At 41.8% G+C, this 15226-nt stretch overlaps 1 protein-coding gene across 9 annotated transcripts in view; it reads left to right on the plus strand.

Annotated features, from left to right (window-relative positions):
- The window catches only part of ZMAT4 (zinc finger matrin-type 4), a 337657-nt gene that overhangs the window by 173246 nt on the left and 149185 nt on the right, over positions 1–15226 (plus strand). For all 9 annotated transcript variants that reach the window (XM_038559976.1, XM_038559978.1, XM_038559979.1 and 6 more), the window contains one exon: positions 8973–9129. In XM_038559976.1, the coding sequence (XP_038415904.1) occupies positions 8973–9129 (157 nt within the window). The remainder of the gene's footprint in view (positions 1–8972; positions 9130–15226) is intronic.

Genomic DNA, 15226 nt, shown 5'->3' on the forward strand with positions numbered 1-15226 from the left:
TATTGGAGTTCGATTTGCCAACATATAGTTTAACACCCATGCTCATCCTGTCAAGTGCCCCCCTCAGTGCCCGTCATCCAATCACCCGATCCCTCCGCCCACCTCCCATTCTACTACTGCTTGTTCATTTCCCAGAGTTGAGTCTTTCATGTTTTGTCACCCTCTCTGATTTTTCCCACTTGTTTTCTCTCCTTTCCCCTATAATCGGTTCACTATTTTTTATATTTTCCATATGAGTGAAACCATAGAATGATTATTATTCTCCTATTGACTTACTTTACTCAGCATAGTTCATCCACGTTCCTCCAGTTCCATCCACGTCGAAGCAAATGGTGGGTGTTCGTCATTTCTTTTTGTGTGTGTGTGTGTTCGTCATTTCTAATGGCTGAGTAATGTTCCATTGTATAAATATATACCACATCTTCTTTATCCATTCATCTTTCGATGTACACCAAGGCTCCTTCCACAGTTTGGCTATTGTGAACATTACTGCTATAAACATTGGGGTGTAGGTGTCCCAGTATTTCACTGCATCTATATCTTAGGGGTAAATTCCCAGTAGTGCAACTTCTGGGTCATAGAGTAGCCCTACTTTTAACTCTTTGAGGAATCTCCAGAGTGGATACACCAGTGTCTTCTATGTCACTCACTCTTTCTTCCACTTCATTAACCCTCATTGTTAGGACATCCAGTTTGGATTGCATCTCATTTAATTGATTTTTAATTTCAGCCTGATTAGATCTAAATTCTTTAGTCATGAAGTCTCTTGATTCCTTTATGCTTTTTTCCAGAGCCCCCAGTAGCTTTAGAATTGTGCTCCTGAATTGGCTTTCTGACAGTGAATTGTAATCCAAATTCTGTAACTCTGTGGCAGAGAGTACTGTTTCTGATTCTTTCTTTTGTGGTGAGTTCTTCCATCCAGTCATTTTGCTCAGTGCAGAGTGGCTGTTTGAGCCGGCTGAGTCAAGAATATCAACCACGACCTAACTAAATTTAGCCCTAGATGATTCTGATGAGATCAGAGACCAGAAAATGAAAACAAAGATCAGAACAAAATAAAACAAAAGGACCACTAAAGTGAAAAACAAATTTTTAAACAAAGTAATAAAAAATAAAAGGCCAAGAATCCCAAAGAAGAAAAAAAAAAAGAGAAAAAAGCAAAAGTAAAGAGGAAACAAAGAAAAAAAGAGAGAAGAAAAAAGGGGGGGACTGGGAGATGGTGATGGTGAAGAAGTGTTGTCTGAAGGAGAATGTAATCTACCTGTGGGGTCTTAGCGGGTGATCCTCTTGGTTCTGAGTGTATTAAGTCGTATGTAAAAGATGCTCAGTCCCAAATTTATATAAACCAGCAATACTTGTAGAGAGCCCCAACATTGACCACCAAAACATAAATGAGATAAAAAAGGGGGGCAGAATGTGAATGAAGAGAGAATATAATCTCATAGAATGAACCAGCACAGCATTCCACTTGGTTCTGGGTGTATGCTGGACATGTTTTAGGAGGTATTAACTTCCGCTATTGTAGAACAAAATGAGGCAGAGAAAACAAAAAACATAAAACAAAACAGAACAAAACATATCTTGTATATCTCCCACAATTAAATTGGAATTGGAAAATATATCTAAGACATGTAATTGTAGAAATATGAAAGTCAAAAAGGAAGAAACTTAAAATGAAGAGGTGGTAAAATATTGTATTTAAGATGGGAAAAGAGAAAAAATATTGGAAAACTTTAATCTGATATAAAAACAAGTTGTACTGGAAGAAAGGAGAAAAAGGGGGGTACCTTCTAGTTCTATATAGCATAAATCTGTATATTTATAGTGTATAAAGTATATAGTATATAAAGTATATAAAGCTTTCCCCTGGAGCTTTCCAGCACTGCTTGGTCAAGAACTTGCTCTTCCCCTGTCCTTCCAGCTGGTCTTCCGGGGGGAGGGGTCTGCTGTGCTGATTCTCAGGTGTGTGCACCTTGCAGAGCTGCCCCACCCCCCTGCCGGGTGCCGGGCTTAGTAGGAGCTGTTTATCCTGTGAGGCCCCTGTTCCCTGGCGGTCCTGCCTCTCCCAGGCACAGGGTGACACAAGGAGGAACAAACCCACTGGCAGCGGCTAGCTCTCTAGCCCTGGAGTCAGCTCCCCATAGTAACTAACACAGTCTCCCCCATCCACACTGGCCTAGATGCTCCTGGGGTGGCAGGGGCGCTGACCTACACAGCTGGGAGCGCCCGGCAGCAGGAGAGTCCTCACTGTCCTGTGCCCTCCCTGCCTCCGCCTGTCTTCAGGGGAGTGTAGGATCATGGGCTGTCTACATGTAGCACCCTGTGATCCGGGGCCTGTTGGAATCGTGCTCTGGGGCGTGGCTCCCGAAGGCAGCAAGGTGCAGCCCTCTCCGCCCGGAGCCCCTCCCCGAGCTTCTCCCCTAGGCCCCGCCGGGTGTGCCCCAGCCCTTTACCACGCTTGGCCTGTGGTCTGTGGTGCCCTCTCCCCCTGGGCGCACCTCCTCTGTTAATGACCCCAGGAGACTGGAAGCTCCACTGCCCCTCCTGCGGTTCTGCCCGATTTCCCTGCTGCGGTTCTGCCCGATTTCACCTTTCCATCTGGGAAGAATCCGGTGCAGATTTTTAAAGTTCCTGCTTCTCCGGGACTGGGCTTTTCCTGCCCGGAGGCTTTAGCCTCGGCCCTTAGCCCAGCTCCTCACGGTGCCCCTCCGCCACTTGATTCTTTTTTATTTTATTTTTCCCCCCTTTCCTACCTTGTTAGAAGCGAAACCCTTCTCTGTAGAGTTCCAGCTGTTCTCTCTTTAAATCTCAGGTCGGATTGGTAGGTTTTCAGGATGATTTGAAAGTTATCTAGGTGAGTTGATGAGACCAGGTCTCAGTATTTCTCTTAAAATAGATCTGTTGGTAACAAATTCTCCTCCTCCTCCTCCTCCTTCTTCTTTTCTTCTTCTTTTTTAAATCTCAATGTCTTTATTTCACCTTAGTTTTTGAAAGATAGTTTGGATATAAGATTTTTATTTGATGGATTTCTTTTTCTTTCAGCACTATGGGTGTGTTTTCTGACTTCTGGCCTGCATTGTTTCTGATAAGAAATTAGCTGTTATTCTTACTGTGGTTCCTTTGTATATGATGAGCTCTTTTACTCTGCTGCTTCCACATTTTCCCTTTGTTTTGGATTTCAATATTTTAATGTGATGTATTTGAGTGTACAACATTTTGTACTTCTCCTACTTGAATTTTGTTGAACTTCTTTAATGCATAGATGGATATTTTTCTTCAAATTTGGGAGGTTTTCAGTCATTATTTCTATGAATTTTTTTATCCTGTTCTTTTATCTTTCTCTTTGGTATTACTCTTTTATGCATATATTTGCATACTTAATAGTGTCCCACATTTCTTGCAGGAACTGTTCAATTTTTTAAATTATTTTTTTCTCCTCTTGGAGAGAAAATAAATAATATTTATTTTATAATATTAATAATCTCTATTGATATATCTTCAAGTTTCCAATTCTTTCTTCTACAAGTTCACATCTGTTACAGAACTCTAGTCAGTTTTTCATTTTAGTTATTATACTTTTTAACTCCAGAATTTCCGTCTGACTTTTGCTGTAATTTCTAATTTTTTTGATAACATATTGTCATCATGCATTCTCTTCTTTAAGTATGATTTCCTTTAATTTTTTGAACACATTTTTAATTGTTTGAAATTTTGAAGTTGCTTTGAAGTCTTTGCCAGTTAAATTTAACATCTGAGCCCTTTCTGTTGTTGTTTTCCTGTGCATAGGTTATATTTTGCTGAATTCTTTGCATGTTTTATAATTGTTGCTGGTGAGAACTGAATATTTTAGTTAATATATTGTAGTGATGCTGGATACAGATTACTCCATGCTCCAGGACTTGTTTTTGTTGTTGTTGCATATTTATTTATCCAATGTCTTGGCTACTTTATGTCTAAGACTATTTTAATAGTGTCTATTTTCCCATGATATGCAGCCACTAATGTCCCTGCTCAGAGGCTCAGCCATAGGAATGAGACAGTCACTATAGGATTGCAGTGATTTGTATAAGACTCTTTGTCTCTTTCTCTGATCTCTGGTAAACTGCCTGCCACTACTGGAATCATACTCATCGTTCAGGCTCTGCTAATTGCTGGATAATTGCTCTATTGTTTTTGTCAATGCCTTGGTGTATAAATGCTGCACAGTGTGATCTAATTAAATTTTGTACTCTTTGTAAGGCTAGTTTTTGAGTGAAGTCTTTGAAGCTTTTTCTGACTCTAGGAATTGCTGGTTCTGAGCTATTGCTTTCTCTGGTTCTCTCTGCTAAGCTAGCTGGCCCATGGTTTAGGTCATTGTTCTAATGGAGCAATCAGCTTTCTCTTAATTGCTTACCACTAAAATCTCCATTGCTTTTGAGAGCAACTTTATGCTTAAACCTTTCAATACCCTATTTCAAATGAAGTCAGTTCCTTTGGAGTGAGTTTAGGAGCTTTCTGTTTATATGGATTCCTTCTTCCCCATCTGTTCTTATGGAAAAATTTCTGAGCCACTGCTTCAGAGTAGGGAATAGGGGCAGTGGCTTGCTTCTCCTAGAATGACAACCCTGCTTTATTAGCTAGATAGAAATGGCAGGTTTTGATCTTCTCAGTTTTTCTCTCCTGGCATAGAACCCCTGTCCTACAAGCAAGCTGGGACAAGCCAATATTCTTTGCTGTGCCTAGGATAGAGCTTCTGTCCTATGGATGAGTATGGGTAGGGGAGGAGAATATCTAATCTCTTGGCTAAATTGCCAGGAATTTATCTTCTGTATCTTGGAGCCAAAGGGGTATTAATGTTGGTGGTCTGACTTTCCTAATATCCCCTAACTGGGAGCTGATGAGAGAGGGAGCTCTATTTTCTTGACCATACCCAATCAAAATGGTACTTCTATCATGCTTACCTGGAGGAAGGGAAAGGGTTATCTCTAAAGTGCCATAGATTCTTGCTATTCTTACTGGGAGTTAATATATTTTTTTGAATAAATACTTGTTAATTTCCTATTTGCTCTTAGTATAATTTTAAGAGACTTTAAATAATTTTTTTTTTTTTAATAATCTTTAGCACTTATGGTTGTTTTGCTGGGAGTAATTGTATGGAATTTCTCACTCTGACATTCTGGAAGTGAAAATCCCTCTCTTAGGCTTTTTGTATGCACCTGACAGAGAATAAAGGCAGTTATCTGAATTTAGTAAAAAAAAATACTTATAAAATATGAAAAGGACTTTCAGGACTTGATTTCTGGCTAGAGTCAGCCAGCCTTTTCCACCTTGATTGAATTCTTCTGAAAACTTCTTACCTTTGAAAAATGCTTTGACTGTGCTGCCTTAGGATACTCCACACATTTTTTTTTTCTTTCAGCAGTGTGGACATTACATTGAAAAAGTCTGAATTTTTGCCTCCAGTTTGAAACCCATAATTTAGGACAATCTTAGACTCCTCTTCATTTATTTGATATCTTGGAGCCATTCTAAATTTGTTAAGCCAGAAACTTTATTTTTTTTTTTTTAAGCCAGAAACTTTAAATGTATTCATTGAGGTCAGTTAATCAAACTTTATGGAATTTCTGCCCTGAGCCATATATCAACATTGCTCTGGGTGCAGTGGGAGACTCCAGTAAAGATGATATGATCTGTAGATGTAAAAAAAAAACATTAGTTTGGGATGTAGAATAGCTAAGAGTACACAATTAAATTCTAACACTTTACAGGTACTTGGACAGTATTGAGATTCTTCCTGGGTGGTTGTAGCTCCACCAGGGTCATTAGAATAGTCTGAGTTGGTGGTATTTACAATATGAGTTACAGTGACTCCTTTAGTAAAATATCCAATAAACATATCCTGCTGGCTTCAACGGCTGCCTAACTTGTCAGGACACTACTACAGTTTCTCTATTGCCAGAGACTTAACCTTTCTTGATCCCTCTTCTACAACTATGGCATAGCTATATCCTATGATATTTTCTTGCCTAACCATTGGTTCTTTGATTATCCTTTGATTCTTCTATATGATTATGTGAATGAGATTCTCTAGGAGACAGAAAGCTAGGAATATATATTAAAACTATGATGAAACTAGCATGAATTTTAGGACAATGTTCCCCTACTTGAACCTTATAAACCCAATTTATAAAGTTAGTTTATAAATTGCTGATACCTCTGATTCTTTTCCTGGCCATTGTCCTGTCAGTCTGAAATAATTTAGCTGACAACTAGGTGTCCTTGCATTATCTGTCTCCTCTTTTGATTTTCACATTATGTGAATTACTAACCCCACAAACCAACCCTCAGCCCTACTCATTCAGTAAACATCTATAGTGCCCCTGGTGTTACAGGCATTGTACCAGGTTCTTTGACTTCAATACCAATGAGATGATCTCCTTAATCTTAAAGGAGTTTTGTAGGCTTGTGAGGGGACCAAACATGAAAACAGACACATATAATAATTCAGTGTTCCATTATAAAAGAAGTATGCAGGACATATAGAGGACCTAAGGTCAATGCTCGGTTTTGTAGGAGGCAGAAAAAGCTTCATCTCAAGGAAATTATGATTAAACTACATCTTGAAGCAGATTCTAGAAAGACTGATTAGATAAGTGGTAAGGAAGGCATGAGAAAGGCTTAGAGATGAAAATCCACACAAATAGGCTTACTTTACGTAATTTTTTTTTAAATTTTTTTTTAAATTTTATTTATTTATTTATGATAGTCACATAGAGAGAGAGAGAGAGGCAGAGACACAGGCAGAGGGAGAAGCAGGCTCCATGCACCGGAAGCCCGATGTGGGACTCGATCCCGGGTCTCCAGGATCGTGCCCTGGGCCAAAGGCAGGCGCCAAACCGCTGCGCCACCCAGGGATCCCACTTTACATAATTTTTTAAAACAATTGTTATGATTGGGAGAATGTGAGTCTAATAGGAGACTATGATTTCTTGATTATGCTATTTTCCTTTTATTTTCTGAGTCCCCTCTCCAATTCTCCTGCTCTCAACCTCCTTAGTAACAGAGAAGAAAGTCATAGTCATCTAACACAGCATCTAACATATTTGGCAGGTCCTTAAAAATGTGTTGAATGAATGAGTATAATGAATCAATTGATCATTATCCAGTTTAAAGTGCAGTACTTTGCCCTAGAAACTATTTCTGAGTGTTCTTCATATACTGATACCAGCCCCTGTGTCTCTGTAGAAATGTCTACATCTTAGAGCTCCATGGAGAAAGGCCAAGTTTGGCAGGCACTTTTGTAACCCCCTGATTTGTAATGTCCTGACATCCCTGGGCTCTAAATCCCTCCATGGGTTCTGTGACATCTCCTGGGTTTGTTTGGGGAAGTAGGTGAAGAAAAACCAACTCTTCCCTGTATTGCTTGGTCTAGTTAGTTTCCATAGTATACAGCACAAAGGTGTGAAAGTGTTAGTGATTTTTCTGTTTGTTTGGGTATTTTTACTGAGAGTAAGGGAACACTCAAAGTAACTCAAAGCTTTAAATGTCATCAGTAAGGATGACTCAGTAGACATAGCCTCATGCCTTAACGAGGTGTCCTGCCGTAAATATTTATCTCTGTCCCGGAAAGGACCTTTGGAGGAGCTCCTCTTCTCTATATAGGACCCATTTCCTCTCAATGACCCAACCCCTAGCACTACATTTCTTCCAATCTTATCCATTAACTGTGATAAAGGGGTCAGGGAGACACACTAACATTTAATAATTTAAGGTCAAGAGAATAAATGGCAGTAGGTGCCCCCCACCCAACAACAGTCCTTTCAGAGATGAACACTAATTATGAGAGATATTAGAGATGAATGCCTTAAGGAGAAAGGAGTTACTTTTCTAACTGCCACATAATTTGCAAGGCAACATTCTCTCCAGCAGTCTGGACATCTTGTTATTCTGCAGAAAATATATAATTCTCTTTTTCCATCCTATCCCCACCTTCATCCTTCTGTTAATGCCATTTTAAATTGTACTGCACTCTTCGGGCCTGCTTGGAATAAGAGAAGGGGCTATTAGGGGGCCAGGTCCTCATTCAACACTGCTGTTTAACAGAAAGATGCTTTGCTCTTGCTATCCCATTAAGGAATAGATTATTAACTCCTTATCTGAGAGTCTGCTTTGCCCTCAATTTCTAACTAGGCAGGAGGGGAGCCCATGGATTAATTTTCCCTTTTTATAATATAGGTAATTGATGATCTTTGTGCACAATAGCCAGGTCGCATGATCTAACAAAGGATTTATTTTTGTTTTCTGATTCATGATTCATTTTCATTGTCTTACAAAAGAATCAAAATCAATCTGGATTTAAATATTTTATGCTGTGTTTAACTAATCACCTTTCCCAAAGAAAAGGAAATTATACAAACTCTCTTGGAAAATTCTACTAGCATGGTCATCATAGCTTGATGGCATATACTCCAGTTAATTATGAAAAATGTTCAACTCTTTAAAGAAATCTTAAAAAAAAGAAAATCTTGAACATGCGGCCATGTATCCCAGTGAGGCTAAAATTGGTGGAAGATAGAGCTGAATGCTAAATGATAATTTCTGCTAAATAATTCAGGCCATCTGAACTCTGATATTTTAGTTACTTTAATGAGTCTAATGGGTGCAATTAGAGACTGTTCCCCTCATGGTGCCAGACACAATGTGCTCTCACCTAATCATGGGAACTGTTTTTCTCTGGGTAACTCGTACCTGCACATGTGTCCTATATTTTCTGTTTCTGGCAGTAGTAACCACTAAATAAGTGTAGATTGAAGTCAGTAACTGAAAATGTTTTGATGATGATTATCATGAAGAAAAAAAAAAGGTTGCAGAGCAAAAACTAGACATTTCAGTGAGAAAGTCTGCCGTAAATCTCATTTGCAACAGAATAGAATGGGGAAAAATAGGACTTGGGGTTCTCTCTAATGTTATTACTTTTTCTTTCTTCCTTGCAGGGAAATGACGCTGATATGGTGGATAAGAATAAGTGCTGTACACTCTGTAACATGTCCTTTACCTCGGCAGTGGTGGCGGACTCACATTATCAAGGCAAAATCCATGCCAAAAGGTTAAAACTGTTGCTAGGAGAGAAAACACCACTAAAGACCACAGGTATGTGTATGAACAATGATCCCAGGAGACACTGAAGTCCAGGCACTGTGCCTGTCCCGTTAATTGTGCTCCCTCTTTAGAAGAGGCTGCCTGAATAGAGTCTAAACATTGATGCCTTTCGAAACCTAAAGGGATGGACAGGTAGCCTAGCAGACCTTGCCGTTGTACGACTATTAAATATAATTGCAGGTGCTCATTCTCTAACTCTGGCTCCTTCAGATTAGTAATTCAGCAGCTGGCATCTTCTGCAAGGCTCTTTGCATCCCGCAAGATGTTGCCTATCATATTTATTGTATATTATATAAAATACCATGCCTATTATATAACAAATGCTCTTCTTCCTTAGCTTCAGTGTGTAATCCATGTGGGTAATGGGTGGTGTGTTGTGTCCAGTGGGTGGATTCACTACCTGTATCTGTATAATGCAGGTTATCATCCTGTCCTTATGTTGGTGAGGATGGGGACATGGAAAACTGTGGTCTTTAAAAACACTTCCCTTTGCAGATGGTTAAAGTGTTTTTTATTTTTTTTCCCCTGAGGTGACAATTCCTGTTGTTATCTATAATTCAAGCCCGTTAACTTTCACAACAAGAAGTTTAAATATTGATAAAAGATCGTGTGACCCTGTAATTGCTTAACTAAAATAATTCTTTATAAGTCTATCAAATTATGAAACTAAAATACTGTTATAATTGAATCAAGTTAGATTATTTGGACAAGGTTTAAATTGTGGTAAAGATGCTCTGAGGCTGGGTTATAATCCCAAGAAGTTGGGAGTATATTTCATGATGTCTATTCTTCCAATGCAATTAAAATTTAGCAGTTCATTTTATCTTTCCGTCTAATGAATAGTGCATAAATTGTGGGCGTAATTATTTTTAAATGGTATTTTGGAGATTGGAGAAAGCCTAAAACAATACTTGGCTTTTATTCTCACCAGTGTTTTCCTTAAGAAAAATATCTTCTTTCACCTAGAGAATAGCAAGGAATCTTTTCACTATATTTTTCTACTTAGTTTAACTAAAGGGTATTGTTTTTGTAAAGGTGGCTATGACATTCAGATGTAGGACGGGGTTGCAAAACACTTGAAATCTAGAGCCAAGCTCAGATTGTTCCTGGGCATACTCCTTGTGCTAGCATTTTATAAGCAGCCACTCGGTTGAAACTCCTGACTTTTGTTCTCTAAAAGATTGGATATTCACCTTGTAACCTACTCCCCGACAAATTTCTTAAAATAGACACCTCAAAGAAACAGTCACTGGAAAATTTTTACCTGTTTTCCACGAGTGAGTAACTAGCCCATTTGTTCTTTCTGCCTAAGCAGAGAATTGCTGTTAAATTTAATTTTGGAGATAGTGATGGAAGAGGAGAAGCTGTATCTTTGTTTATCACGTCAATTACCAAAAGGGAGAGTTATTATTTCTGTAAAAAAAATCACCACATGGCACAAATGGTTCTTTCTGAATTTAAATGCATCCTCCAGATAACCAAGCACCAGTTTGTTTTCCTGAATTCAAATACCCTCTGAGCTGGTGAATATAACTTGGGGGTAATTTGTCAGTTCCCATCAATATATTTCAAAGGTGAGACCAAGAGCACTTAAACTGCAACCTTTACTTAATGACTTTGTCTTGGTGTCCACAGAGCTGGCCCAGTCCTCAGTGTGACCAGAATCAGGTTGCCAGTTAGGCCAGAAGGGGATGGGGGTGGGGTGGGAGGTAAGTAGCTCTATCAGCCTGTAGCTTGGGCTGGGGAAACAGATTTCAATTGCTTTATGCCAGCATCTCCTTTCCTCATATAACTCATGGTGCCCAGCCTGCACATCCCCCTTCTGTTCCTTAGGCTTTCATCTGTTTCATCTAAAGCTGCTTGGAGCAGAAGGGGTCTTGGAAGATGGCAATACCAGACAGAATTAGAGGGTCTGAGAACTAAATTGATCCCTGGGCTTGGGTTAGTATCAACTCAGCTTCTGGCAGGGAGCCAAGGAAGTAGTGTGTCCTGCTAGAGCCAGGTGAGTCATTAGGTATAAGTATAAGCAGAGGGTAGTCATTGGGAGGTGTGGCATAGGATAAGAGTTGAGGGCTTTAATAGAAGAGTGGAACCCAGCCATGGAGAGTCTGGGGACAGTGATCCTGCAGAGACTCAGGCCAGGTACTGGCATTGGGAAAGTCTGGAAGGTGGTAGGAGGGCCCTAGCTGTAGGCTAGTGTAAGTAAAGGCTGTTATGAGTGTGGCAGGGCACCATCATTTAAGACAGGAATACTGGACTAGAAGTCAAGCGTAAGGAACAAATCAGGAACCTACTTTGCAGAGTGAGGATATAGGTTGAAGCTTGGTCTCAGACAAATTCATATACTTTACGTAAGGAGCAAGAGGCACCAGAAAAGAATACCTAGGCCGTGGGCTTCCTGAGCTGCTAAGTTCAGTCCTTCCAGCTCCCTAAAGAGTCAAGATAGCCTGCCATACTTTCGTGCTGCCTGAGGCCAAGCACAATGGATGTTCTTGAAGGATTTTACCTTCTAAGCTGTGGCTGCCCTATGCATGTCTAGGAATGGCTCTGCCTAACCAACCAGGTTGGCATGAAATTATTTCTATAAAGAAAACAAAAGGAAAAGAAAAAGAACATATAAAACCCAACCACCTGAACTGGGAAGCAAGTCCCCTGTTCAGGTATGCTGTGTAAGCTACCCCTCCAAGAATAACAGGCTGTTGAACTGTAGTGATTTCTGGGTAGGGATAATTGAAGTACGACTCAGTGACTCCCCCAGCTACTCCATCAGATGAGGGTGAGCAGTTGGTGTCTGTGAATCATTACCTTTCTGCCTACTCAAGATGTGCTTTGATCAAGCATCAACTGGATAGCTTGCAGAATTATCAATTATTGCAGTTTGGGTTGTCTTCTCCAGATGGGAGCATGTTTACTAGAATTTCTGAAATGCTTGACAGAGCTACTGGGGCAAATAACAGCTCTCATTCTTGTTGGTCAGTGTGCTTCTGGATCTCTTCTCCTTCATGCTGTTCTAGATCCTGCTGGAAGATGAAAGCTTGAGGAGAATTCTAGATCCACATGTTCTTTCAGGGTCAGCAGACCTCACATGGAGGACATGCCCAGGTCAGAGGTGGCCATAATCAGGTAGTTTGCCACACTGTGAGAAGGATGTAGAGGAGGCATCGATCAGAGGCCTGAATAGTGAAGGGCATGACAATCCTCTCACTAGAGGGAGAATAAAGGAAGCCAGATTGGTTTAGCATGGAAAAGAGATTGCTCAGGGGCAAATCTTTGGTTTCAAATTTTTTTAACTTAATTAATTTATTTTTGTTCTTTTTTTAAAAATCTAAATTCAATTTGCTAACATATACTGTAACACCTAGTGCTCATCCCATCAAGTGCCCTCATCAGTGCCTGTCACCCAGTCACCCCATCCCCCAACCTCCTCCCCTTCTGCAACCCTTTGTTTATTTCCCAGGGTTAGGAGTCTCTCCTGGTTTGTCACCTTCACTAATTTTTCCCACTCAGTTCCCCTCCTTTCCCTCATAGTCCCTTTCACTATTTCTTATATTCCGCATATAGCAGATCTTTGGAAGGCTGTTATGGCAAAAAAGAGATTCATGGTGTGTGTGTCTGTGTGCGTGTGAGTATGAGAGAGTATGTAGAAATATGTGAATGTATGTGAGTGGGAGTGTGAGAATAGGTGAGAGTGTGTGCATTTGTGTGCGTGTGTGAATGTGAGAGAACATTGTGAGAAAATATGAGAGTGTGTGCGTGTGGGTATGAGAATATGTGAGTATATGAGTGTATGTGTGTAATAAAGTGTGTGAGAATATGTGAGTGTGTGAGGCAATATGTGTGTATATGTGTCTCAGGGAAAGTGTGAGAATGTGTGAGTGTGCACGAATATGTGAGAGTGTATGTGTGTGCATGTGAATGCACGAGAGCATTATGAGAATATGTGAGAGTGTGTGTGTGCCTGGGTGTCAGTGTGAGAATATGTATGTGTGTACGCATATTTGACTGTTGAGAATGTGTGTGAGAGAATATGTGAGAATATGTGTGTATAAGTGTATGTGTGTGAGAATGTGTGAGCATATGTAACAGTGTATATGCATGTGTGAGTATGAGTGTGTGTGAGGGGGTGTGTGAGTGTGCACTTGGATGCAACAGTTGTACCCAGTGGATAGAAAATTAAGGCATTAGATCTGAACTCAAGATAAGAAAAAGATGACCAAGTTCCAGAGAGATTAGATTTCTGTGATGAGGCCACAAGGCAAGCCAACCCACTGGCTCCCGATGCCGGAGAGGGCGGTCCCTGCCCAGTTGTGCTGGTGAGCCGCCCTGGAGCAGCAGGCCCCAGAGCTGACAGCAGGCTCTCGGGGTGTGTGGCTGGTGGGGCGCAGGGGCTGTTGAAACGGAAGCTGGCTGGCACTTGGCAAGGACATCAGCCTAGATGACATTTAGAGTCCTTCCATCCCAATTCTCAGCCCCTTGCTACCTGCAGCTTTGACCCACTGACATGACAGGCAGTAAGAATGCTGGCCTGGGAGTCACAAGACAGGAGCCCAGGCCCCAGCTTGGCCTAAGGTGCTCTGTGATCTTTGGCAGGGTTATCCTTTCCAACCTCACCTTTCTCGTCTGTCATTTAATTCCTTTCTTTTTAAAAGATTTTATTTATTTATTTGAGAGAGAAAATGAGAGCAAGCAAGCACAAGGGGGCAGGTAGGGGCAGAGAGAGAAGTAGACCCCCTGCCTACTAGGGAGCCCGACATGGGGCTGGATCCCAGGACCCTGGGATCATGACCTGAGTTGGAGGCAGATGCCCAACCCACTGACCACCCAGGCACCCCTGTCATTTGATTGTAACACTGGATGCTTTTATCTCACTGGCCCTTTTATGGAGGAAACAATAGATTTTCAAAGTTTTGGAAATTAGAAGTTCATGCACAGGTGAGCATGTGGTAAATAAGTTGATTGGTGGTGGGGAGGGGAGGCCTAACTCCTTTCTAGCAAAGACTCTGACTTCCTGGTTAACATGAGGTTGTTCAAATACTACCTTAGGAACAGCACAAAGTGACACCGTGTGTGTCTCCTTGGAGACAAGCCTTTCTGGGATGAGTTCCATGAGCTAAGGCAGGGCCTGGCACCAGCGCTGCCCACTGGAGTGAAGCAGGGCTGGTGGGGGTGGGGAGGCAGGGGATGGCCACGGAGCAGGGGAGACAAAGGGCTCTGGGCATGGAGGGGACCTGACAGGGGGAGAGAGACGCCGTCACTATGCTGGGGGCAGTACCTTGGCTCTGAAACTGGTAACTGGCAAGTAGATGCAGTAGTAAATCATTTTCCAGACTAGAACTCAAGATGTCTAGAGGATAAAAGAAGGCCCCGGACACCCAAATGAGGGCCCACAGAGGGTGTGAATCTCAGGAATGTGGAAGAAGCTCTGATAGAGTAGAAACACCAAGTGATAAAGGGCTAGGAGCTGGTGCCGAACCTCAGAGGTCAAGCGCCGCTGCTGCTCTAATTCTGCTTACGTCAGGCTGAGATTTGGCCCTGGAGGCCCCTCACGGGAGCTGAGTCTGTGCATGAAAGAGGGCACTTCCGCCAGAGTGAGGAGGATGAGGAGCAGACAGAGCCTTGAGGCTGTGCGCAGCACGGTGGCTTCGTTCTGGGATCCTGGGCCCTTCACCGTGGTTTATCCCAAGGGGCTGCCTGGGGTGGCTCATAAGAACGTGAGCTAGACGACTGCAGGTCTGCCAGCCGCGGAGCCCCGAGGGCAAGATCACCACCTGCAGGAGACCAAACACGGGTTTCCAGAGATGTCCACGGCCTGATCCGCAGAATCTATGAATGGGTGTTACACAGCAAGGGAGAGTCACGGTTGCAGATGAATCACCATGTCTGGCCTCTAGAATGGTAATATAATAAAACTGTGTGGTTTTAAGCCACTGACTGTGGTAATTTATTACAGCGGCCGCAGGATAGACACAAACCAACCAGGCGGCCCTCTCTGTGCAGTCCTCAGACCCACCTCGGGCGCCTCGCAGGCAGCGTGGGCGGCGCTGCCATCACCCATCCGAGGGATGAAAGGTGTGTCTGTAGCAGGGTC

This window comes from Canis lupus, chromosome 16 (assembly GCF_011100685.1).
Source record: "Canis lupus familiaris isolate Mischka breed German Shepherd chromosome 16, alternate assembly UU_Cfam_GSD_1.0, whole genome shotgun sequence".
Taxonomy (NCBI): Eukaryota; Metazoa; Chordata; class Mammalia; order Carnivora; family Canidae; genus Canis; species Canis lupus.